Source organism: Cynocephalus volans, chromosome 15, assembly GCF_027409185.1.
Source record: "Cynocephalus volans isolate mCynVol1 chromosome 15, mCynVol1.pri, whole genome shotgun sequence".
NCBI classification, from domain to species: domain Eukaryota; kingdom Metazoa; phylum Chordata; class Mammalia; order Dermoptera; family Cynocephalidae; genus Cynocephalus; species Cynocephalus volans.
This window is the reverse complement of record NC_084474.1, coordinates 69,862,746-69,890,011: the sequence shown is the minus strand read 5'-3', so window position 1 is coordinate 69,890,011 and position 27,266 is coordinate 69,862,746. Positions and strand designations below refer to the sequence as shown.

General features: G+C 34.4%; 1 protein-coding gene across 1 annotated transcript in view; it reads left to right on the top strand.

Annotated features, from left to right (window-relative positions):
• Nucleotides 1-27,266, top strand: part of TRPS1 (transcriptional repressor GATA binding 1) — a 198,157-nt gene that overhangs the window by 23,405 nt on the left and 147,486 nt on the right. The window contains exon 3 of the mRNA XM_063079748.1: nt 6,992-7,595. Coding sequence (XP_062935818.1) covers nt 6,992-7,595 — 604 coding nt within the window. The remainder of the gene's footprint in view (nt 1-6,991; nt 7,596-27,266) is intronic.

The window sequence follows — 27,266 nt, the reverse complement described above, 5'->3', positions numbered from 1 at the left end:
GATTCTATAAAGATCAAAAAATTCCTTTCATTAGCTAATTAGTATTTATGGATTCTTCATTTACTTTGATGCTACATTTAGTGATTGAAGAAGAAAAACTATTCCAAGTGGTATATAGTTATTCAGTAAAGAACTTTTCACATGATGGCATAAATTTCTGGAATTTCACATTTAACTGAGAAAACCAAAGCATCACTCAGAACTGTTTATTATGAAACTACGAGCGTATGTCAAAAAGTTCATGGAAAGATTCATATTATTTTTCAATTCCATTTTTTCCACGAACTTTTGAAGTACCCTTGTAGGAATATTATTAGAATACAATAAAATGAGTAGCATTCTTTTAGGTGATTTTTTTTCCTAGAAGCATTCCTCTGTCCTTTACAAATTATGGAAACAATTTATAATAATTTCTATTCATGAATAAGATACTACTATTAGGATAAAAAGCCACTTTGCAATGAAATATGGGTGGATCTGAAATAAGTGGGTTTTTTAGTACATGAAAATTCTATAAAATAGGATAAGGAATAAAACATGTCTTCTCACAGAAATTCTAAGTCACTAGAATTAAGAACAATTTGGTCTTTTTATGCAGCTTGGTGTTGTTTTTCCTGGAAACAAGGCATGATTTAGCTCTTTCATCAGAGTTTCTTTGATTCATCTCCTCATTGTCCAATATTGTATGGGACATACTGAGATTTTATATAAGTATGTCTTAAATAGTGCATGGCATATACTTACTATAAACATTATTTGTTTATTGTCTGAAATTCTAATTTCACTGGGTTTCCTGTGTTTTATCTGGCAATCCTAGACTGAGAAGAACTACAGAATGGCATATTTTTTCCTCAGGTAGCATGAGAAAAGAGTTTGCTATCCAGTTGAGTATAGAATTTAAATTAATGCAAAGCATATTATTTGTAGTATCCTTTAAATTAGTTTGGTTTAATGTATCCAGAAGTTCTAAGAGTGTTTAAATAATGAAGAGTTTATTCAGAGGAACACTCAAAATATACCATCTGCAAAATATGTGTGCCTTTTAATATTTCTCTGCCGTTTTATGACTCTATGTATTAAATCGAGAGCCCTGAACACTTCCGGAGCTATAGTTCATCCTTTGGTCATTTAGCAGGTATTTACAGACTATCTAGATGTTCTGAAGCGGGGAGGACACAAAGATGTGTGAACTTTGGCCTTGATCTTAAGGCAATTACAGCATATCTGTAAAGGAAGATATACATAACAGTTTAGTAAAGCCAGTGTGTAAAAAATCCTGAGAGGAAGACAAAGTTTTAGAGCAATTCAGAGGACACTAGATTTATTCTTGGATTGAGTCGTTTGAGAAGTCTTTATGAATGAGGGGTGATTAAGGCAGGTCTTGAGACCTGGTGGAAAAACTACCTGAACCTCTCTGAAGTTTTCATATTAATGCTGATAAAACAAAATGCATTTAGTAGGTTAGAGGGGAGTCCAAACTAAAGTAGTTTCACAGTGACTAAACTTTTTTTATTGAGTAATGTTTCTTATACCAGAGCAATAATCTGTTGTTATTCTTTAGAGATATGTTTAAAGTCTTTCTAGTTATTTTTGAGAGAGTGATACATGCTTTAGAATATGCCCAAATCTTTTAGGAATTAATTCCTGAACAAGCTGGTAACATTGCATTGACTATCAAACAGCATACATCAAATAGTAAACATGAACAAGAGCAAAAATACTGTATCTTTTTATAATAGAAAAAATACATTGGTTTGGTTTGGGATTATTTTTGACGATTTCGTGTTTATTGTCTTAATTTATAAACCTGTTAATATTTCCTCTTAACATTAACTGGTGGGTGATATTGTATGTTCTTTAAGAGGGAAAACAATGTCCATCATTAAAAGGTGATTTGAGAATGTTCTAGAAGTGCTGAGTATATATACTGAGAGGTCATATCAAGCTAACCCATACCTGTCTTGAAGTTATTTCTAACCATGCCTACTCAAGGTACGGTCTAGGGGCCAACTTTGTCAGCAACATCTGGGAGCATGTAAGAAATGCAGAATATTCCAGACTTCCAGAATCAGAATCTGAATTTTAGGAAGATTCCCAGGTGATTCCTGTGCATGTTAGAATTTGAAAAGCACTGCTCTAGATATTATTGGAAAGCTTATATTGCTCCAAACTTTTGAAAGTAATGTCTTCTTAATATGTTTTCTATTACTTATTTAGGACTGATTTTGTAAGGAGAAAGGAGTTGTTCAGAACTCGAGTACTTTGCAGCAAATTGCCTTTTCTGCTTCACCTGGTGGTGTTCAATGGCCTGAAAGACTGAGCAGATTAGCAGTTTACTCCTTAATTGTCAAGCTTTACTCTCTTTTCAGTAATAGTAGCCAGAACCAGAATCTTGAGGCCTTGACTATGTTTGGGTAATTGGGAATGTCTTGTGAGTTTCTTCATGAAGTTGTTTAGAATCATGATATACCTAATAATGTGGTTTATAGACACTGGTCCCTGTTATTGCTGTCACCTAGAGACCTCATTAAAAATTCAGCTTCTCAGGTCGTGCCCAGGACCTTCTGAATCGGAAGATTGAGGCGGCCTTGGAATCTGTATTGCTGAGAAACCCGTCAATTTGCATGGCATTGTTGTAATCAGCCTCTTTTCTATCAGTTAGAAGACCTTGCCCGTCCGCCATGTTTTCATTCCATGTTATCAGTAATTTCATTTGTTTTTGTATAATGTGAAAAACTTAAGTGGCAGAGAATAGGAAAACAGAACATTGATGTGGGAGTTAGAAGCCCTGTATTCTTGACTTGATACAGACTAAATGGGCAAGGCATTATTTCTTCATTTTACTCTCTGTAAAATGAGCCCTGTATTTCCGTGGAATGTGAGATCACATAGGTGTGAGTGCTTTGAACTCTCCAAAGAAAGGATGTGTGAATTGAGCTTGCTATTGCAACCTTATTTTAATATCCTTCCTGTAAAAATGTGCATTCCTTTCCAACGTAGAACGGGGTTCTCCCTGAAAACGTAACCTCTGCAATTTCTGTCTCCTTTTGGCTTTACACCCGTTACCCCCGCTCCTCTCTGCATTCTCACAGTTGTCCAGCCTCTGTATCATGCCTAGCTGTGTCGGATCAAGATCTCCTCTGTGGGGCAGATGAGGCAGTTCTTGCTGAGACCTGTCAGGAGTCAGGGAGTTGTCCCCTGGGACAGGTATTTGAAAAACTAGAAAACCTAGAAGACCCAGACAGCTTGTCCCAGAGTATGATGCTTTGTGATGGACTCATTTTCTGAACAGAGGCTGAGAACCTTGTGTATTTGGGAGGAAATACAAGTCAAATAAGGGGTAAAGGTTGGATGCATTCGTCTTTATTTTGTGAAGGGATGGGGTGGCTCAAGAACATTCTAGATTTCTGAATAAGTAGATATCGAAGCTTTGTAATCTTAACTTTATCTATATTACTAGATATATTGTACTCTAAGCCACTTTAATGAATACACTCACAAGACATCCCCTCCCTCCCAAGACTTTAATAAAACACAGGTTATGTCCTTCCTATCTTTGTTATTCAAAGTCTTACGACTCTGGGTCTGACTACTATCGATGAAAAGAGAGTAAAGCTTGTCAGTTAAGCCATAAACTGCTGAACTGCTCACTCTTTTAGGCCATTGAACACCACTAGGTGAAGCAAAAAAGACGGAATATGTTGTACCTGACAAAGTCCTAAAGCAAAGAATCTTGTAGGAAATAAGCTTGGTTTTAAGAATAATGTTTGTCATGATTGAGGTTCACAGGGGCATGGAAAAGAATGATACCAAAGTAAAAATTTCTAAGTTTAAATGCAGATTGACATCCCACAGAGGGGCTTTATTTAATTTTGGGATTTGTACTGGTTAACCCTTATTTATTTACTTGCAAGTGTTATTTACTTAGTAGTCACAATAACCCTATCAAGAGACACTATTATTCACAATAACCCTATCAAGAGACACTATTATTCACAATAAGCCTATCAAGAGGCACTATTATTTTCATTTTGCAGATGAGAAAACTGAGGTGGGTTCAGTAAATTATTCAAATACAGAGCCAAGATGGAAACTCAGGCATTCTGATCCAAGAGTCTGCACTCTTAAGTGTGCTAAACTGCTTCTCCAGTAAGAACTGAGAGTCTGCTGTTTTTAAAATAATTTTACTGTGTGGTGCTGTAGAATTTTGTATTTCTTCTCTTGTATGTTGATACTTTCTCATTCTTGTTGCCCTACAATTTACAGTCTTTGTTCCTGGAAATTCTTTCAGTATAATCCTTTGGAATTTTTGCACTAGAGCTACCAGTTTTGGTAGGAGTGTCAATGATAATTTACAGTCTTAATTTATAGGTAGGGATCCCATTAGAGATTTGAAGCAGAGATTTCACCTTGTCAGGGAACCACAAACTAGCTTCGAAGGTGGGAAGTGAGTTCATTAGAACTGTCTGGGAGTGGTGTATCGGAGCTTGCTGGTGTGCTTTGGAAGTTGGTTCGCTTCTTTTTAATTTTCATAGCTCAATAGATTATGAAGACTATCTTCAGTAGGGTATTTCCTGGGTATGTTTTGACTTTAACCATTCTGATAAATCTATTTTTGTCTTCACCTCCTGGCTTCATAAACATACAATTTTTTTTTTGTACAATTTTGCATTTATGAGATTATCTCCCATTGGATTATACTAGAATTTGGTTTTGGTGAGAAAGTTCGTTGGATGAGGTTCCCAGAGGTTCTAGGTCCTAAGTTTAAGTCTTGTCTATTGTCCTTTGTGACCTTAATCCTGTCTTTGGATTTTCTGGCCTTGACATTGGTGACAAGATTCTTACTTTTGGGCATAAATATCCTAGACTTTAGGGTTAGGCCATTTCCACTTGAGAAAATTATTTAAATATTGTATTTTTATGGTCAATTTATCATCAAATTATTTGTTATTTGTTGTATTTATATTTACTGCTTAAACAATGAAGAAAAATAAGAGAAAATATAGAAAACAATCTTCTATAATAAGTAAAGTTAAATATCCGTATTTATACATCAAAATGTAAGCTCTTAATTGTGTGCTACATTAAGTACTCTCAACAAATACTTGCTGACATTTTGTTGCATGTCTTATACCTTTGAAATTTGCTTCCTTAAAATAGGAACAAACATTCTATTGTGATTTCAACCATCAGACATGTCTTGTGAGGGAATGGAAGTTATTAATATAGAAACTAATACAGTCCCAAAGTAATTAAAACATGCATTTGACCATGCTACTCCCTGTTGCTTTCTTTTACTTTTGAAGATGTCCTCCGTCCTTACCACAGCCTACAAAGCTCTAGATGACAGTTCCAGCTTGCTGACTGACATTCGTTCTCTCCTTTATTCTTCTAAAGCCACGATGGCCTCTTTTAGTATCTCAGACTTGCTAGAACATGTTCCCTTTCCCCTTGTTCTCCTCCAACAAAAATAGCTCCTTTTTATCCTTTGATTTTATTTATCTCTCTCAGAAAGTCCTTCCTGACAACCCTAAGCAGCCCTCCCACTCCCGTTACCATTCTATCCATTTCAGTCTTAGGCATATCACTCTTTGTACTTATTTATTTATAGTCTTATGTGAAGTTTGCCATTCTTGACTAGACTATAAGCATCAGGTGGGCAAGGACTATGGATCTTTTATTCACCTATGTTTACCCAGGCCTGGCAAAGTAATATTTTGATGATTATCCAAAACTACACATATGAGTACCTGTATTACATTATATAGCTTTAGGTAATCACTCACAGAACTAATCTTATTACTTTAAGTTGGTAACTCATAGCACATTATATCAGGGAAGTAGGAAGTGTTTCTTTCCCATGGTATTTATTTAGAGAGCCATACAAGGCTTTTCTGATTAAAGAAAGTATGCCTTATTCCAAATATTTGTGTATTTTTCTGGTATGCCTTTTACAATGTAGTACCTGTTCTTCTTGGTTAGTCAAACATTTGCCCTAATATAGCAGTTCCTGTTCTTTCTTTAACAACAGAAGATCCTATGGAATTTGACAGTAAGATCTCCTTGTTTTATGCCATTTAAAAACAGAACACACACACACACACACACACACACATGCATACACGAATATACACATGCAAACACCTTTTTAATGAATATATCCTTAGAGCAACTGTCCTGCTGTTTGACACCCAGCAGACAATTTGTTGAATGTCTATATGGCCATGTAGATAGAATTTGTTTAGAAATATCTTGGGTTTTAAATACATTTCATTTTCTGGATTATGTATATAAGTGAACCACATTTCATTGACTAAATGGATTTAAATCCGATGATAGGAAAGAACATTTTCTTCTATTTTAATATAAAAATATTTCTTTTATTTTAATTATTTAATAATTATTTAATTATTTAGATTTTATTTCTTTTACTTAGTTTATTTTAATATATGGAAAAGCTGTACAAAGCACTTCAGCATTAGAAATATAAGTGTATTTACAGTGAAAAAAAAAACAACAAAAAACCCTAAACAAACCCTTCAATTTAGTTTAAGTAAATAGAAAGTGAAAAGTCCATTGATGAAATCAGGTGTAAAAACATATGAATATTGACTTAAATAAACTAGAATTGATGACTATCCACCAAGGTAAAATGAACATAGCAGGTCATTAGATAATAAAGCAAACCAACCTAGTTTTAGTGCTAATCAGCTGGAGTGTGTGCACACAGCCTGTGAGTGTGTGTGTGTGTGTGTGTGTGTGTGTGTGTGTTTGTGCCCGTTACAGCTAATATAATAAAAGGGAACTTAAAATTCTTTATGTAGAATTGAAAATGCTAGGTAATTGCATTCCAGTTTCTGGGTGTTGAGAATACTGTATTTTGTTCTACACACAACATTGCATGAGATAAAATTCAGGTGCTCAAAGACTATTAAAAAGCCAAAACCTTTCAGAATGCTGGATTTGCAGTGACTGTTCTCTTCTTCTGCAGGAGAGCACACAGCTGCTACAAATGCCGTCAGTGCAGTTTTACAGCTGCAGATACTCAGTCACTACTGGAGCACTTCAATACTGTTCACTGCCAGGAACAGGACATCACTACAGCCAACGGCGAAGAGGACGGTCATGCCATATCCACCATCAAGGAGGAGCCCAAAATTGACCTCAAGGTCTACAGTCTGCTAAATCCAGACTCTAAAATGGGAGAGCCAGTTTCTGAGAGTGTGGTGAAGAGAGAGAAGCTAGAAGATAAGGACGGGCTCAAAGAGAAAGTTTGGACTGAGAGTTCCAGTGATGACCTTCGCAGCGTGACTTGGAGAGGGGCAGACATCCTACGGGGCAGTCCGTCCTATACCCAAGCAAGCCTGGGGCTTCTGACGCCTGTGTCTGGCACCCAAGAGCAGACAAAGACTCTAAGGGATAGCCCCAGTGTGGAAGCTGCCCATCTGGCGCGACCTATTTACAGCTTGGCTGTCGAGACCAAGGGATTCCTGCAGGGGGCGCCAGCTGGCGGAGAGAAGCCCGGGGTCCTCACCCAGCAGTATCCTGCATCTGGAGAAAGCAAGTCCAAGGATGAATCCCAGTCCCTGTTACGGGTAGGAAGGTTTAATTTTTAAATAATTCATATATTTTGAAGGGAAAATGGGGAACACACGTGCTCTGTATTCAGTATTATGTTTTATGAAGTGAAACTAAAGGATCTGTACCAATCTGGGGATTTATTCTTATAAGGCCAGAGTGGCAGAAAAATAGCTGGCATGTGCTTGCGTGTGCTGGGCCCACACTTGATACGGTGGTAGGCAGCCACTTGCCTGTCTTTGCTCTTAGCTCACACTGGATGTTAGTTAATCATTCCTGGTGATTGTGCAAAACAAGGCCGCACTTGGAGAAGAGAGGTTTAGAATCCCAGAAGGAAGCACATCAGTTATATTAAAATAACTAAAGGGCTTTTAAATTTTAAGGTGTGCATATAACACAGTATATGATTAATAAGGAAGGTAGCAGAGATTTGAATCACTAGGAATATGAAGCCTTTGTCAGATGTTAATACAGAAATATAGTGGTTTAAAAACCCCACAGTATAGGGCTAGCCGGTTAGCTCAGTTAGAGCACAGCCTGATAACACCGAGGTCATGGGTTCAGATCCCCATACCAGCCAGCTGCAGAAAAAAAAAAAAAAGAAAAGAAAAGAAAAAAAAAAACCCCACGGTATAAATGTGTACGAATGACAATGCTTGTTGCTTAGTTGCCAAGAAGAGCAGAAAAAATGAGGAAAAAACCGAAATGCAAATGGTGCGAAGAGCGTCCATAGAAGACTACTGTGCGTTTTATATTCTCGGGATCTTTTAGGGAAACAGACATAATTTCACGTAGAAATACAAAACAAAACCTCTGAGTAAGAACCTCCATTACTCTCTTCCTGCTATGTAACCTCAGCATTGTCAAGAAATATTTCAGGAAATATTTCTCTCCTTTAGAAAATTCAGGAGCTGTCAATAAGTGTTACTTGGTCTTTGCCTAAGGCACCACCACTTCAACATTTCACCTTAACTCTGAGAAAGTTTTGCGTTTGCTGGATGGTTTGAAAGTTTTGTTCGTGCATAGAAGGTAGGATCAGAAACTAGCTAACCTTTACAAAAGATCTGGCTAGGAAATAGAGTTGTCAGCCCAGTACTTTGACCTGCAGGCCAGAAACCACTGAGGTCTCTCTAGGTGTATCCTGAGAAGAAAAATTGCTCTTCCCAGTGTCTGCTGGGCTGCTCTGTTCTCATTTCCTGCACATTCTCTTAAGCCTAACTGCTTCTCAGGCATTCTCTCGTGGAGTTGAGAAAGGCCCCTGAGAGGTGTACAGTTAATTACAAAAGCTATTACTTTTCCATCTGCAGGCATGCCCTGGAGCTAAGAGAAGGGTGTGAATGCAGAAGAAGGGATGCCCCCTGCACACTGAGAAACAAAAGACTCCTTCCTGCAGGGAAGGAGCCAGTTCATTACACGTAACTTTGGACAGGAAAGAAATAGTTCCTGTGCGCTTGGAGATGAGGTTCAATTCAGGGAGCTTCCTTCAAATAAATATATGTGGAGCTGCATTTTTATAATTGTGGATACTCATTGTTTTCTTAGCATGTCATACTCTTCTGGTCTCAAGTGACTTAAGGATTCTAGTCATAGGCAGGAATGAAATGTCCTACATTTTATTAATTACATGCTGTGTCTTTAGAGTGTGGTGTACTTGGGTTCTTTCATCTGTGACACTAGAGCCCCCCTCCCTTCTTTTTTCCACTTAATTGTTTTCATCTGTGAAATCTTCATTTGATACCAAATTGTTTGACTCTTTTAGATTATTTCCGGAATATTAGCTTTTCTGCCAGGTATATATTTCTGGAATATACCTTTGTATACTTTAAGAATTTGGAATGATAAATAATTGATTAAGCAGTGGAGTCAAAAACCTGAGCATGGTAGTTACGTTTTTTTCCAGCAGGTTGGGGATGATAATACTTTTCTAAAAAATTGTTTTTCTCAATTCCTCCATTTCTTTAATTGCCTGACTTCAAGTTTCTATTGCATCATTTCAATGGTCTGTTTCCTCCATGTTAGCTGCTGAAAGTAGGAAATCTTCAGCAAAAGACTTCTCAGCCATGTTCTATCCTATTTCTAATTATTTCTAATTATAGCCCAATTTCTAACCCTATGATTTATGATCTTTAAAGGCTATCACCTATTAAATTTCAGAGAGCTGATAACATTAAATATATATGTGTGTGTGTACATATATATTTAAAGAGCCTCAAATCATTCTTCTCTGATTTTAGTAAAATTTGACTCTTTAAAATTCACATTTTGTATTTGAGTAGTGCTTTTGGAAATCACCAATTTTATTGGATATTTGAAATTGGAAGGGTAGCCAATTTAGTTTATTGTGCAATATTTAGTTTATTAACTGAATTTAAATTTTTTGAGTGTACGTATCTTAGTTGATGAGCTTTTTAAGACACCTAACAAAGTTAAAAAGCAGAGCCCATTCTGATTGTGAATTTTTGTATGAATATTTGTATAAATATATTTATACATGTAGTTTCTGATACTAAGTATAAAAACTTGGCAATCTTAAAATACTATACAGAGTGATATCACAAATTAAGTATGGAAAATTTTTCCAACAGAAAATGTTGATTTAAAATATTTCAACACCACGCTGGTAGATAGTGAAAACATTTTTAAATAATAGGCCGAATTGTAGTTAGGGTTATTACTTTCAGAATATTAGTCTTTCTGATACATGTTTTTTTTACTGGTTTTAGTAATGACAGTTTGCTTTTCGAAGTGAGGAAGGAAATATAAGAATCACAAGAAGAGCTAAAATTTCCAAATATTCTTTTTGAAATTAGTAGTAGTTTTCTCCTTTTTTTAGTTTTGTGTTTAATATCAAATTATTTATGTGTATTTTTATTTTGTGAATGTCTTTTATATTTTTTCTTGTTATTAGTATGAAATTGATCTTGTTATAAAAGTATTTAAGTTGTGTATGTCACCTGTGATGGCCTTTGAGCTTTGAGTATGACAAAAGGTATGTTAACATAAGCTTTATCTTATTAATTGCTTTATGAAAATTAGGCTTTTTATTGCATCTTAATTACACAATATTTCTATAAAATAATTGGGTATTTTCTGAGTAGGAAGAAATATTAAAGTCTTTAGAATCTTTGCTAGCAATAGTCCAATCTTATATGAGAACTTTATACTCTTCTAAAACTTCTAGAATAGACCTTATAAAACATGAGTAAACTCCTGAAAATGGCCATCAGATTTAATGTTTTGAGAACCCAGTGTTTTCATTTAGATTTAAAATTTGACTCTATGAAAAGGTTTAGATATTTGACATTTGCCTGTGCTAAAAGTAAGCTTTAATTCATTTCATATATTCCAATAAGTATTTCTTTTCTCATTTTAAACTAAATAGTGTAGTCAGGACTCACCTACAGTTGTGTGTCCTTTTCTGTCCTTTTCTAACCAGTTTCTTCCATGATGTATATTTACATAGAGGTATGTGTGCATATTTTTATTTATTTATTTGTTTAAACTCCTGTGCAGATGCAACTGTGTTAGTCTTATTATTTCCTGGATAGGAAGTTCTGGATTATGTTCTTGAAATGGAAGTTTTAGATTGGATTTGATTATGCAGAAAGTTTTGTCTTTTATCTGATAACCACATTAGTAGGGACAAAAAAAAAATCAATCATTAAATTTCACGAAGATTTCTTATTTTTCACTTGTTCATAAATGCATTTAATAAAATAGATTGGCTATTAGACCACTTTTTTCATGCACCTAGGGGAAAAATAAATCTCTTTGAGATAGATTTTAGTTGCCAGTGTAAATTTATGTAGGAAAGTTTGTCAGTTTTAACATCTGCATTTTATGCCGCTTGGTTTCAGCAGAGATGTTCAGCCTGGGCCTGTGGGAGTTGAGTTCCACATTGAGCCCCTGAGTGTCAGAGGAAGGGCCTCCCAGGATCTGCATCTATGTCTGAGAGAGGATCCTACAGCCTGCCTCCTCACAGGAGTGTTGTGCCGCTGGTTAATTAATGTGTGTCAGGCCATTTGAGATCCTCAGGTGCAGAGTGCTAGATAAGTAAAAGTAGTCTGATTATTTGCTCCTTTTGTGAATGTGACACCACGACAGGACAATGCAGGTGTTATTTCCCCTTTTCTTTAGTGGCATTAAATTTATAGTTTAAAGATTGTTGATACCGGACAGTCTTTTGAGATGCAAAAATGTTCTTTTGGGGACAGTCCATTGGCAGCCAAACAGACGTTCAAACAAACGACAGTGCTGAATGCCTTTACAGCCACTGACAGAAGCCTGCAGGGGCTTCTTTAAACTAAAGAGGATCTCAGTGAAAAGCGATATTTATTGTTTTGCTTCATATTTAATTAAAACAAAAGCAGAATTTCAGTTATCGTATAGATAATATTGACTTTACAAAATGTTTACGTACATTACCATTTTTCTGACCCCATTTGAACTTTTTATGTGTGCGTATGTCAAATACCAAAGAGAACAGACTGTATAAGGAAAAATGGGAAGTATTTACCTTTCTAATCGCTAGCTATGAAACAGTGATTTTAGGCCATGTCGATTGGATTTCTCTTTAGGTAGCAGTTGATATTTTATCTGCCTAAGGGAAAAATGAACTATTAAAAATTATTTACTATATCTAGAGATGAACAATCCTTGTACAACTCTGTGCTTTTGTCCTATCTGGATGCATTTCTATTGTCATCTATTAGGAAACTCAAATATATTTGAGTTTTTATTTTAAAAATATAGTTCATGAATTGAATTAGTTATGTGTAATAGTGAATATGACCATTTTTTACTGTTTTTACTAAATAAAATTTAGGAAGCTTTTTTTTCTGTATTGATATTTATCTTTTACATTGATGTACCATTTCTGACAGTAGAAAACAAAGCCAATTTGATACATATGTAAGTATGGTTTTATTGGTTTGACTAATCGGATTTTCTAGTAGTCTAATTTCTTTTTTTTTCTTTTCTTTTCTTTTTCTTTTTTTAGTCAGCTTCATTGGCCCAAGTATTTTGTAAAAGCACTTTAAAAAAAAAAAACAAAAAAAACCTTTTTTGTAATCTACACTGTTTGTGAAGTCTGGCTTAGTTAGTTCTGCTGGCCCAGGTTTCTAAGGCAGGGGAAGCAGACGTATCTTAGTGAATTGGGCTTGTAGTCACTGGGAAATGGTATCCTTTAGTGCAGTATCTGTTAATTATTTCCTGTATAACTATCTTTTGCTCAGTTCCTTTTTTTCACAGAGTGCATGAGTCAGGAGATAACAGGGTCCCCAAAGGAACCCATTGTTGAGTGTTCTTAGATGTTGGAAGTAAAGAGTACACAGAAGATGGCCCACGTTTCAGGAGCACAGGTGCAGAATGATTCAAAAATGTGTCAGCTGTGAGATACATAGTCGTGATGAGAATCTAGTATTTTTCAAGCAGAGCCCAGTCTGGTGGATGGATTTGACAGGTGTGTTTATTACCTAAGATGCCACAAAATTTTTTGTCTTAGATTTTTGTGGGTTTTGTTATTTCTTCCTACCCAAAGAGTAAATATTGTCTCCATTGTCATATTCTTTTATTCTCCCTTCCCTTAGATTCTGAGAACTTTCATTAAATGTTTATAGGCAAGGACATTGATTACTAGACTGGTCTACCAGTTAACTCAAGGAAGCTTAGCAAGCTGGGTACTGCTGCATCTAGTTGTATTAGTTCAAGGAGATGCAGATTGCTTCAGTAAAGTTTGAAGAATCTATTTAAGAGAAGCAACATCATTTATAGATACTTATAATTGACTGTAATTTACAAATAAATGGAACCTGGAATATAACTTTATGTTGGAAAAAAATTCACAATACTTTATCTTTGCTATATTTTGTTTACGTTGTTGTAAGTGGTTTGGAGTGAGGCAGAGGAATCTTAGTTTTGTTTTGTTTTTGTAAGGACCGAACACTTGTGATAAATTGAACGTGTTTGGCATCATAATTCATGTCAGGATGATCAAACATCTGTCAGATGTAATTTTACATGTCACCTTGCCTCTTTAATAACGTAGTTTCTCAATTTTGAAGTTTTAATTTGGAAAAAGATAAGCCATTTCATACTGTGGAAACTTACCTATCTATAACATCATGGTTAAACAGAAAATGCTAAGGACATGAAGATACAAGGGTACTTCAAAAAGTTTATGGAAGGGTAGAATTAAAAGAAAATATGAATCTTTCCATGAACTTTTTGAAGTGTCTGAATATATTTCTGAAAGGCAAAATCCACTTGATAATTTTGCTAACACTTTAAAAAAAAGATGCGTAGTAATTGTGAATTAAACTTTTATGGGAATTTTGGATAAAATGGAAAGACTTAAAATAGATTTTTTAGTAAAAACTGTATTTTGTGTGAAGAAGGTGATAAAATCAATGACAACATGATTTATTGAATTGTATTTGCCTGTTGTGTTATATTTAGTTTAAAATTTTGTATTCAAAACTCAGTCTAGATCATAAAAAAAGTCTTGGTAGACAAAAGGCCCATAAAATAATCTGTTCTCAAGGAATTAGCTTTCTGAGCTTAGCTGGTCGTACATAGGGTAGCACAAGAGTAGCTTGTAGCTATCTAATGTGAGTTCTTGATGAGGGAGACAAAACCTGCTGAAACTACTTTAGAACAATTGCACGGGAGAACATTCAAAAATAGAGTATTTGGTTAAAATAGATGGATACTTATAATTTATTGCCAAATAATTTAACATTTTAATTCTAGGATTAAAAGTTTACTGCCTTTCTTCCTGTTTATTACTGGATTAACTCCTTTCATCCTCACCAAAACTCTTTGTGATTGAAACTATTATTATCCCTTTTATTTAGATGAGGAAACTGAGGCAGAGAGATTAAGGGACTTTCTCAAGATCACAGTGCTTGAATTAGCAGAGATAAAATTGCAGCCTGGGCAGTCTGGCTCCAGAGTCTCTGATAACCATTGCAAGACCTCTTGGGCTCACCATGATTTTCTAATAAATGCTTGGATGACTTTCTACAATTACAAAATTAATTTGTTTCATGTATACATACATGTCTTTATGTGTGTATGTAGCTTTTGAAATGATTCCAGTGATATATCCTTATTGCAAAAGAGGTATATAATACAAAAATCTGTAAAGAAAATGAAAAATGTTCAGAAATTCCAACTCACAAATACTTTTCTGTTCATATTTTAGCATTTAATTTATCCTGTATATATATTCAAATATCTATTTTATTCAAGTATAGGATTATGCACCTCACTGTTTTATAATTTTCTTTTTTTATTTAACAATATTTTGTGGACATCTTTTCCCATTAACAAATACTCATTTTAGTTCCTCGTTATGCCATGGAATAGTTATATAATAATAATAATAATAATAATAATAATAATAATAATAATAATAATAATAATAATAATAATAAGTTTAACACGTCCCCTACTGATGAACATTTAGGTTACTTCTGATTTTTAGTTACAAAGAACACTTTGATGAACCCACTTGTACATATTATCCCATTGCTTTATCATTTGAGAGGATAATTTCTCATAGTACAATTGCAGTTAAGTAAATGAGAAAATACATGACTGAAAGCAAATGGTATTTGATGTCTATGTCACTGTCATCTAAATGGGCAATTTTTAAGATGCAAAATAAATTGGCTTATAAAAAATGCATGGCAAGTAATATCCTAGAAATATTTAAGGATTAACTGCTACAACGTAAATTGACTTATTTAATGATGAATGTGAAGAATTAAGAGAAAAGCAAATGGTAATCTTTAAAAGCTGTTTCTTATCACTTATGTGGAATATTATTCATGCCAGTAGCCAGGTATATGGTGTAATATGAGTACTTTATATTGCATGTGCAGCATAATTTCATTTTTAGAGAAATTGATTTTAAAGCAAACCCATTTTCTTAAGCAGAGTTGAGTCAAGTGTTTTAAGTGAAATGGTTTACTCAGACATGCTTGCCTTTTTGGAGGAGGAATTTCTTTGTCTTTTTCCTTGTTGTCACTTTGCCTCTCTGGATGACTCTTTTGCTACCCTTCACCATTTTTCAACCCGTTTTCAAAGGTTTTACCTTCCTTGGATGTGTGGGTAATGGGGTAGGCTTTGAGGGAGTATAAGAGAGAACAACTTGACTTTTTTTAAAAAACGACATTTACTGATCTTTATTTTTATTTGTTAATATATGTATAGATAGATAGATAGATAGATTCCATTAGACAATAATTTTCTTTCCTAAGATTTCTAGAATGAAATTAGTTGACCTTAAAAAAAATATTCCAGAATGTCAGAATATTGTTTATTATTTCCTAATGAAGTATTGAAAGGACAGAGGTAAGAATATTTTGTTAATTAACATTGTATTTATGCTTGTTATATATATGCTAAAAATAGAGTCTCAGGCCATTCTTAAACATACATTTGTGAAAACATGTATGATGTCATTTATGTATGTTTGAGCCAGGCAAATTAAGCTACACTTATATATGGGAATCCAAAAATGTACAAATATTACATTTGGGAGAACTATTCACTTTACTTAAAAATAATTATTTGCTGTTTTTTTAAAGACTCAGTGTAGGACTTTTGAAATGCACATATTTGGCTTATTTAGTTATTCTTAATGTCAGAAATTTATAACCCAAAAGTTTGATAATTCAGGAAGATCTATCTACTTTGCTCGATTTATATAACTAATTCAAAGAAAGTTGTAGGTTATAAAAATATGAATTGTCTAGACGGATGCTTTGTAGTCTACAAATTAATTATCTAGTTAATATGCCTCTCCAAATTTTTCTATGTGACTGTAGGATAGTTTTTTAAAAATCAGAGCTTGCTTCAAATTCATATGTAATTTAAATATTTCGGAAGACTCCAAATAGTGTCCTAATTATTCTTCAGTAGTATGTACAGCCCTTTGGGGTTACAGTTGGGTTTGGAAGTGGGTGTGCTCTACCTTTAACTGTGGCTGTGGTTCAGCCTTGACTGGATTTTATTTCCTGGTAAATTAGATTTCATGTTTTCTTTTTGCTCTTCCCTTGTGATGTAGTGGAAAGTGCACTGGATTGGAGGGAATGAGACTTTATTAGACTCACTTTGTGACTAACTAGTTGTGTGACCCTGGGTGAGTCACCCAATCCTTATGTACTGTTTCCTGCTTTGGAAAATTATAGAGACTGAAGTACGCAATTGCTCAAATCTCTTTAAAGTCTTAAACTCTAGGGCCAAGTAAATTTTCTGTAAAACCTTAAACATTTAAGGTTAGTGAACTGATACCTAAGGCTACTCTAAGATAAACATCTTATATTTTACACTTAGTGATGCTGGTATCCAAAGAGAGATGATATATTTGAACTACAAGTTCTTAAATATGATTTTCGTCTAATGGCTGAGAATCCAAAAGTTATAAACAACTGTCACATATATGGTCTGAAGTCTTCAAAAATTATATTCTTTGAGCTGATCTTATACAAGAAATCTCATTCTTTGAAAATAACTTTGTTGCAAAGAATGTTATAAAGGGGCTGTTTATGAATGAAGATAAAGGGAAGTATGAACAATGAGAAATAAAATAAATGTGACGTGAATGTGACATGCTTCAAGTCTGTTTCCTCAGTTTCTTGGCATTGAGCGATGATGCCTATTTTGTTCACAGTCAGATGTTCAAATCAGAATTTTGGATGCAGAAACTAATTTTAGTAGGTGGGGTGCAAATTTCTTATGAGTACATGAATAGACTCTAATCCCAGCTGTTTCATTACAATTATAAAAATAAAATTGGCTGTGAATCATTCAAGCTCTGTTTAATGGATGTGAATAATTCAGTTTCATCCCACTGAAATCTTAAAACTATAAACCTACTTAGTTCTTTATGTTCTTTCAGAGTTAATATCTCATTATTCATATGTGAGTTATTTGAAATATGGGTGGTCATAATGCAAGTGACCATATTTCTGCTTAGCTCTTGAGGGTTTTAGGAGAGGAGGTGGCCTCGAGTGAGGCTGGGGATGCAGTGGAGAGTGAGATTGGGAAGAGTAAAGGAAAATAGAAAAGGATATTCAATTAGTATTCTTAGCATTTTATTTCCCATTAAAAATATATGTTTATTATATACCTTTTGGAGAATATAAATAAGCAAACAAAGAAAATGAGTACTCGACACTTTTAATGTATTCTTTTTTGAACACTTACATATACACATACATACACACAAAATCACTCGCACACATAAACATACATATACAAATAAGGATTTATATGTTTATTATTAAATAACCTTCAATTGCACTTTTTAATAAATTATAAACATTTTTCCATATCAATGTATATTCTGTTACATCATATTTATTGATTTCATTGTATTTCATTATATACTGTACTAGTTATCCTAAAAAAAGATGTTTATTGATTCCTTGTTGAACATTAAGTTATTTTCAATTTTTGCTATTATCAGTAGTGCTTCATTCACTATTTTTATAGAAAAATAATTGCATCTTGCTTGCAATTTTAAATTGTTAGAATCAGAGTCACTATAATCAGGTTCCTTTATGGGATGACATAGAAGCAGAGTTTATTGGCAAGTATAGGTCACTTTACCAGGCCATGTATATATACTACTGAAAAATAGGAAAACAATATCATTTTTTTTACCTTCATTAGTTACAATTGCCTCAGGTGATAGCTGAGCAATAAACCCCAACATTTTTTTAAACATCGTAGTGCACAGAGTAATTATCATGGTTTGAATAAGGTTGCTTTTCTGAAGCACCAACAAAGAATCAGTCAGGTATCTATTTCACTGTTTTTTTTTTTTTTTTTGTCTTTTTGTGACCGGCCGCACCGCGCTCAGCCAGTGAGCGCACCGGCCATCCTTATATAGGATCCGAACCCGCGGCCTCAGTGCTCCCAGCGCAGCTACGCTCCCGAGTGAGCCACGGGGTGGCCCCTCCCCTCTATTTCACTTTTATAGTTGAAAGATAGATTCCTTAGTCACCTTGACATTCAAAGAGTAATAGTATAATGTACTGAAGTGAGTCTTATAAGTTTATATATATATACAGGGATTTAGCTGTCCTCAAAGAGTTTCTTAAAGTCAATGTGTAAAGTTTCTTAAACTTAATGTGTTTTAGTGATCACATGAAGTTTGATGCCAACAGTTACTCAGTGAAGTGTTTGGCACACAAACTCTATTTTGAAATATTTGAATTTGTTTAATTTGCTCAAGGTCATTTATGCAGTTTATTGCAAGGTACAAATGAAAATCCTGTGTTCAAGGGAAGTTTAGAAAACCATCTCATCTCTTTTCACTTGCTTTTCCAAGCATCATACTGCTATATGCAAAGTCCTTTCATAAGACTACTGATTACTTATATTTTGTAGTAAATGACATTTCAACAAAATACACTTCTATTTGTGTGATTTGAATGCATATTTGGGTGTGTCTACATTTAAATGTATCAGTATTCACCTGGGTTCAGATTTATTTTCAAAGAACCAACGTGGACTAGACCAAACTAATCTAGACACAGACGTGAAAGAATAAGAAATCCAAAAAAAAGGGTAACTTTGTAGAATTATTTCCTGATATACTGGTCTGTATCTTTTCTTGCTGTCCAATAAATAGTAATTTAGGTTTTAAACCCACCTACTAGGTTTCAGAAACCATGGAAGACTCTATAAAGGGTGTGAGGGTGAGCAAATCAAGGTTCCTGCCCTCAAGTAATATGCAGTCAGGTATAGGTATAGGTATACTGACAGCTACAATACACATACGGCTTCCATAAAAAGGGTGAAGGAAGAGCAGAGCGACTTTGGCTGTTTAAAGAGGAACAGATCACATTCAGTTGAGATGATAAAGTTAGTTGTCATACAGGGTTTTCTGGCCTGGTTTTTTGAAAAACATGACTAGGCTTTTAGCAGGTGAATATGACAGTGTGCAGGGTAAGCCCTACAGAGAAAACAATGTGAGGTCAGTGTGGGGCATTTTCAGGGTACAGATCGTAGAAAAGCTTGATGGAAAGGTACACGTAGTTTAGTTTGGGGATCTAAGACTGATGTTAACTTCTTTAAATGCTTAGGAGAATTTCCTTAAGTGCTTATTTGAAATTTTATGTCAGAAGGAAATAGGGAACCATCTCAGGTTTGGGTGCCAAGGATAACTTGTTCAAACCTTTAATAAGGTTAATGTAGCATTTAAAATAGAATGGTTTGGAAGGGGTGTAGGTGGGCATGGTGGGAATGAGAAAGATTACTTAGTTGGCTAATTCTTTACTCTATGAGTGATAACAAGGAGTCTACACTGGGACAGTGACAGTGGGAAATCATTTCTGTGGATATGCTAGATACAGAATCTTCAAGAGTTAGCAAAGTTTATATATGTGAGTGACCAAAAGGCTTTGAGTTTGGATGCCTGGGAGAGGAGATGAATAACAGCTAATGTTTGATAAATACTGACTATGAGCCAGGCTCTGCTCTTTATTTGTAGTAACTTATTTAATCCTGACAATAACCCTTTGACATAGAAGCTATCTTTAACTCCGTTTTACAGAGAGGAAGTAGAACCTCAGAGATGTGAAGTGACTTGCACAAAATCACCCAGCTAGTAAATAACTGGGCCAAAGTAGATTATGTCCAAGTAGTCTATCTGCAAAATCCATACCCTTTCCTATATTTCTTTTCAACGAATGGTAGCATCGTTAGCAGAACTCTAGAGTCAACTGTTTTGTGAATCTGGTTTTATACGTACCAAGTTTGCAGGGCATTGAGATGAAAATATCTAGTAGGTAGCTGGCAGTGGCATCTGTCATAGAGAATAGTGTTGGAATGACTTCTAAGTTAATTGACATTCATTTAATAATTGAATATAAATTGAAAACCTAGTTTGTTCAAAATATTCTAGGGACAATATCAACAAGGGCAGGCTATGGACACCAGTTCTTTAAATCTTTTGCAAATCAGTAGTGGAGACAATGTTCACTAAAATGATTATAGCACGAGAAAAGGGGTGTCAGGTGCCATGGATTGAAGCAAAGAAAATATTGTAGTATTTTAGTGGAGGAAATGACCCTTCTTAATTCAGCCATCAAGGAAGGTTTTCCAACAGGGGTTGTCAGTTGGTTTTTAAAAAGCGGTGTTTTAAAAGCTTAAGGAACAAAGTGTACAGATCTAAAGAAAATCTAAGTAGAAGATGAGCTTTGTTACTCCTGCTAAAAAAAAAAAAATAATATAGTGGGTAGCCACCTCCTCCCCGACCCAGCAGTGAAAGTGACTATTTTGACGTTTGTCAAATCAAATTTTAAGATCCTCTGTGTATGTCAGAATCTTTACCTAATTGGTAGGCTTCAGAAACACAACAGAAACACGCACGCTTCCAGTGTTTTATCATTGCACACTAAACCAAAAGGAAAGAGTAAATTTTAGAGCAGAAGGTGGGTTTTTCAACCAAAGTTTGAAATAAAAATGTAATAATCTCTTTAAGGTGAATAAGTTTCAGAAAGTTTATTTTCTTTTGACATATATGAAGGTACTTGAAAAGTTCGTGGAAAAATGGAATTAAAAGATAATATGAAAGATTCTTATCTTTTAATTCCATTTTTCCATGAACTTTTTGAAGTACCCTCATATACATATGTATAGGGTGTATATATGTAAATAGCTTTTATTCAAATATTAATTAAAAATAACTCTGTTACTTAGGATCATTACATACTTATGATCAAAGAAAAATACACATGAAAACTTCTTGAATTCCCATTTAGAAATATATACCATATGAACTGTGCCTGTCTGATTGATTCATTATATATATATATAAGAACTATTATATTTTATGTTCTGTTTATGTATTGGTGTTTTGATTTATTCACTATTTGTTTCTCTTAGATTTAATCCGGTTGCTCATTTTCATGTTTTATTTAATATCTTATTTTATCATTGAGAAGAAAGAGAAATGCTTGCCTGTGATATGTCACCTGTTGTTTAATGGCTAAAACTGTTACATATCTTAATACTGTATTACATTAAGTCATTTTAAAAGCATTCTGCTTTCCCTTTTGTTTAAAATTCCTGCAATCCCTGGGATATTGGTAGGGGGTTAATGGAAGTCTTGATTAAAATCTCTCAAGCTTTAAGGCTTTCAGTTCTTGTAAACAATTTGGATCTGAGAGATAGACCTATTTATGTCTTTTTACTAGTCTATTTACCCATTTAATGGTAAGAAAAATTATAAATTTATTTTAGTTTTGTTTTAGTAAGTACAAATTAAAATGCCTTTTAAAAAATTAACCACACACTGTTGTATGATGATCACAGAATTTATTGTAATTCTCCTGAAAATTCTCTGAAGACATGGTATAATCATTTTAAAAGTAAAGGAGCTGCCCTGAGTATACCAATTTTCCATTATTTAAAGTCAGCCTTTTAAGTTTTATATCTAGACTGCTTTTAAGTGGTTCTTTTAAAACTTGCAGGACTATGAAGTCCAATCATAATGTAATCAATCTGCACTTGCTTCATAATAACTAACCAAACTATAGGTAGATAAAAGTCTCTGAAATAGGTAACAACCATAATCCAGTAGGGGCTTACACTTGGACTCACAAACTTAGACACATATGACCCCAAATAGTTCGACCTTTCTATGGCTGGACACGTTGACTGCACAGTATTCAGGTTCAGTCCAAAGTTTTGGTTGTTCTGTGTTTAATGAACCAACATGATGGGTTTCGAACATGGTGGTTTTGGTTTGCATGGGATTGGGTTGGCACCCTTGTAATTTTCAGTCCTTAATGATTTTAGTGTATGAATTTCATTGCAATGCTTGGGTTTGTGTGATGTTCCTTGGGCTTGAAATTGAGGTCTATTGATGTATTTTTTGTGTGTGTTTGTGTATTTGACCTTTTTCCACTGAAAGCAAGGGGTGTTTGGACAAGTTGGGGACACAACAGAGCAAAGATATGAGAAAAAGATCAAACATTAGATCTTATAATTTACCTATTTGTGATTTTTTTCACCTTTAATAGCTTGTGAGCTACTGAGAGGTAAGGGCTGTGCCATTTTTATATTTCTGTTTCTTGTTGGCCCTGCCATAGTGTTCATCTCTTAGGAGGTCTAGAATCAATATATTTTTAATTGTGTATAATTGTATAAGGATATATGTATTTTTTACAAATTTGGAATATCAACATTTTAATTTCTGTATGAGACTGCTCCTGTATAATTTTTCTGCCATTACATTTATAATTATAAATTCATTAATATTTGAATATTCTTTTTAGGACTGAAGGGTTAGTAAATTATTATTTATGTGCCTTTTTTTTTAGTAACATTTAGAGTATAATATTATTTAATGAGTTGCTTACTCTTGAAGAAAAAAATCAATTGTAGCAATTTTGGGTTTATATAAGAATACAACATCATTTGAGCTTTACTGAAACATTTTTAAACTTGAAATTTTTCTAAGTTATCTGAGGAAGCAGAGATTTCTCAGGGTTCACAGAATTTTTTGATACCGGAATCTAGAGACGCAAACTGCCAATGCATTTCTAGGCTCTAAAAAGTTCCAATAAAACCTAAAAGGTTTATTAGTATTTTTTTTTAAATCATGAATTCAAAATCTATTTTTTAATAACTTCTTTTTTTAAAAAAATATTAACTCTACATGCCATTTTGGTTGAACTTAATGAATTTTCTGCACGGCTATGTTATTAGTTTAGAGAGCATAGTGCTGACCACTGTTGAATCTAAAATGTGACGAAAGATTCATCATACTTCTGTACTGCTCCGTTTTAAAGAAGGGAAACATTTTAGAATGTTAGGTTCTGGGCTTAAGATAAGAGGAAATATGCAGTGGGACTGTTTATCCTGATCATTTTGTGACCATATCAGAGAATCAGAGGGTGATAGCTCAGAAAGTGGGATACAAAGAGAAAAATATTGGTAGATATTATTCCTTGAGCTTGTAGCATCTGACTTGCTAGAGACAAACCTGGCAAGCAGATTTTGAAAGCTTTTGTGAACACAGGAATGCATATGATGTTTGTACTATAAACCCAGCCTCATCTTAATCTCTTTGTGTAGAAGAGATGAATAAAAGTACAATTTGTATCTGTGCAATTGAAATCTATAAAGGCAGGGAGCTTGTTCTTCAAGTGGAGTTCTTGTTTCTTTTCTTAACCCTTAAGGAAAATAGTGGAGGGAAAGGAGAGAAAAAGGGTAGAGCTGGGTGGAAGTAAAGCTGGTGAATTATTCTGCTCTTCTTAGCTTTGATGTTGAACGGTGCCTGTGCTACAGTATCCCTCTGGTTCATTGCCGGCCAGGATTGGAATCCTGCAAAGAGGAAGGATCCATGAAGAAATAATCAAAGTTAGGAAAGTCTTTTGCTGTAATCTTGCCTTATACAGTCAGTTATTTTTGTCTAGGTGGTTTACAGGGACATAACTCCTATAATCATTTAAACGTGATGTAGTAAAAGTCATTTGCAGGAAATGAAACCCCATTTTGTTACTTTTTTTCACGTAAAGCCTAATCTGATTAACTTTAAAACATTCATTTATCTTTTTATTCAGTATTTGAACTATGCGTGTGGAAGACATATGGATTTAAATAGTACTTGGCTTGCCATCTGCTGATAAGGGAAAGTGAGACACTAAATCAGAGTGGTAGAAAAGTCTATTTCAGTAGAAGCTGTTTCGATCTGAAATACTGTAGGCAATTTTACAGAGTATTTTAATTGGGATTATATTGATGTGTGTTAGTAAGAGGACTGTATTTGCTGATATGGTTGAAGTTGTATAATCAGTATATTTTTATATCAGTTTAGAGATGTGGGGCTAAGTGAAATTTCAATCTTGTTATAATTACAGTTGTTTTTTTTTTTTTTCTAAAGTAGTCATTTTTGAAAAAAACCTTTCTGGTGCATTTTTTAAGGGCAGTGGTACATTTTATTTCTCATGAAAAAAATAGAACATAAAACGTTGACTTTTCAGATAAATTTACTAGAAATAACCATTTATTCTTTCAGTACAGTAATCATTTGTTGAATATTTCTATGGCAAACTACATTTTGAAAATCTAATTTAATCTTAGGAAGATTAGAAAGAAGAAAAAGAACATCCATTATTATAATGGCAAAATGTGGGCATACAATACTGAGAAATCTAAATTTATGCTAAATTTATGTTTCAACTTAAATTTTTGAGAGTTGAGAGTCATCCAGAATGATACAAACGTACATGTGGTATTGCAGTGAATATTACATTTCCCTCAGCAGGTGTTGAAGCAATGGAATTGTCTTTGTTTCTGGAATCAGTTTTTCTCTTTATTTTCCATCTTATTTCTTTTCATAGAATGATTTGGTGAAATTATAGATACTAATCCATTTTTAGTTACTTATGTGTTGAAAACAATTGATCTCTAACTGAACTTATGCGCAAACTAAACATAGATGATTGTCCCAGACTTATCATAACTTTTGTAGCTGTCTGAAATTTTGACAGTCAGAGGATTGACTTGCCATTACTTAGTGTGGAGTCTTTGTCCATGTTTTGAGGGATGAGTGGCAAAAGTGATGACATTCTGGGTTATTTTTTTGTTGTGTTCTGATTTCTGGAATATTGCCAGTCTTCACATTTCCTCTGGCCTTAAGAATGCCAGCTGGCTATTTTAAAAAAAAGAAAAATGCAAAACCAAAACCCAAACCCCAGAAGTCATGGCTTAGAGAACCTTGGCACTGCCCTTCCCCTAGTGCACATTGGCCAGGTTCTTTGTGCTGTGTAGAAGCTCTGAAGACCCTGTTCACCTGCATTATTTTCTGTTCTCAACTAGCCTTGAGCAATAGGTCAACATGTCTCCTCTGCTCCAGGCTTGGAGGAGCAGATTGCAGCTTCTTTCTACAGTTCTGACCACCTTGCTTTTGGGCAATCTGGTTGGTGAATTTACAGCGTTGTTCTAACCAGACCATCCTCTCTGTGTAATGGTGGTTGTCAGAATTCTCTGTTATATGCAACTTTTCTAATTGTCCACTAAAATCTTAAACAAATGAGCTGTAGGTAGACAGATTCTCCCTCACTTTCTCTCTTTTTCTCTATCTTTGATATACATATTAGTACCAAAGATGATATGGGTAGGTCCATATGTCCATGATTCAATACATATAGTTTGCTTTAAAATAGCATTTGGCCGTGGACTTACCAAAATTTATGCCATGATATGTGTATGACTTATATGAAAATAACACTACAAGATTAGTTAAATAGGGTTGTTCATATGAGAACTTAAATATTTCTTCCCCTTTTAGTTTCAGGTAAATTTGTTGTGATAAGAAATTTTGCCTTTTGGTGAAACCTGAATTATGAAGTACGATGCTTCTCATTTCTTGGTGCTGTTATTTTAACTGCACCAAATATGTACTTTAGTTGGTTGGCATCGTTGCTGAATTACTTCAATTGTGAGTGCAGTTAGTAAAGCTATGATTAAATTATATTGCTTGTGCTAGTTGGTATGATCACTTTCTTAGCTAGTGTACCTTGGAAAGATGACTTCTACATTTTTCCGCCAAATTACAGAAGCTGAGAAAATTGGATGGAATTTTTTCTTTTCATTTCTATTTAAAACGTGGTTACTTTGTAGTACTTTGGTGAGCTCACTAATATATGTATGAAAGCACAGGCTCATCAAATGGAAAATAAAATCAAAACAGGAAACTCTAGTATGTTTAGTAATAAAGAAAACAAAAAAGCATTGTCATTTTTTCCAAAGCAATTAAATAAAAAGAGACTGCTAATATTACATTTATCTAATTAGTGTCTCTGCAACATGATCCATCCTGACGTTCACCCACTTCTTTTGAGAGGTGTGTATGCTGTCAGACTTTACCAACAGAATACATAGTTGGGATTTTGGAAATAATTTTGAATCTTCTTGCAGGCTGGCCTGTAAAAATGGTAGTGGAGAACCACTTGTGAGAACTATCTGAACTTAAAAGAGAAAAAAACACCTGTGGCTGTCAGCGCTGCTTCCAGCAAAAAGAGTTCACGTTGTTATGCATCATTTAACTACTGTCTCTTTGTCAGCAGGAGGCTTTGTTTCACACCTGAGGGTTGTCATGTCAGAAGTCACAATAAAGGCCCAGAGTCTCTAACCTGAATTTCAAGAGTGAATGAAGATGAGGCTCTTTTTAAAATACCATTTCCATGTGTGCCCAGTGGCCTCTTATCCCCATTGAGCAGTAATAACATGTTAAACATTATTTTTCCCCAAGTATTCTCCACCTACTCAACTCTCTCTTAGAAACCCGCATGTTTATTAGAAACCCCTATTTAAGTAGTTTAGAGTATGAAGAAATGTTTGACTATTTTATAACCCTCTTTTCAACATTCAAGTGTATGTGCAATTATTTAGAAACCTATAAAAGCAACATCCAGTGGAGTTAACTTTCTCAAGTGCACCATGGGTATGGACACTGGTCAGAAATATCCTTCCTCAAAAGAAGAACAAAGTTATCTATTGCATATTTTGACCCTTGCTGTAGATAAACATGTTCCCCTCATCCAAGTCTGCTACAGCAATGGACAGAAATCTTGGGGTACCAACATTGTGAGGGAGTTGGTTAAATTCAGCACTTTGGCACCAAAAACTGGAAAGAAATAATTGGTAGTCCATGCAGT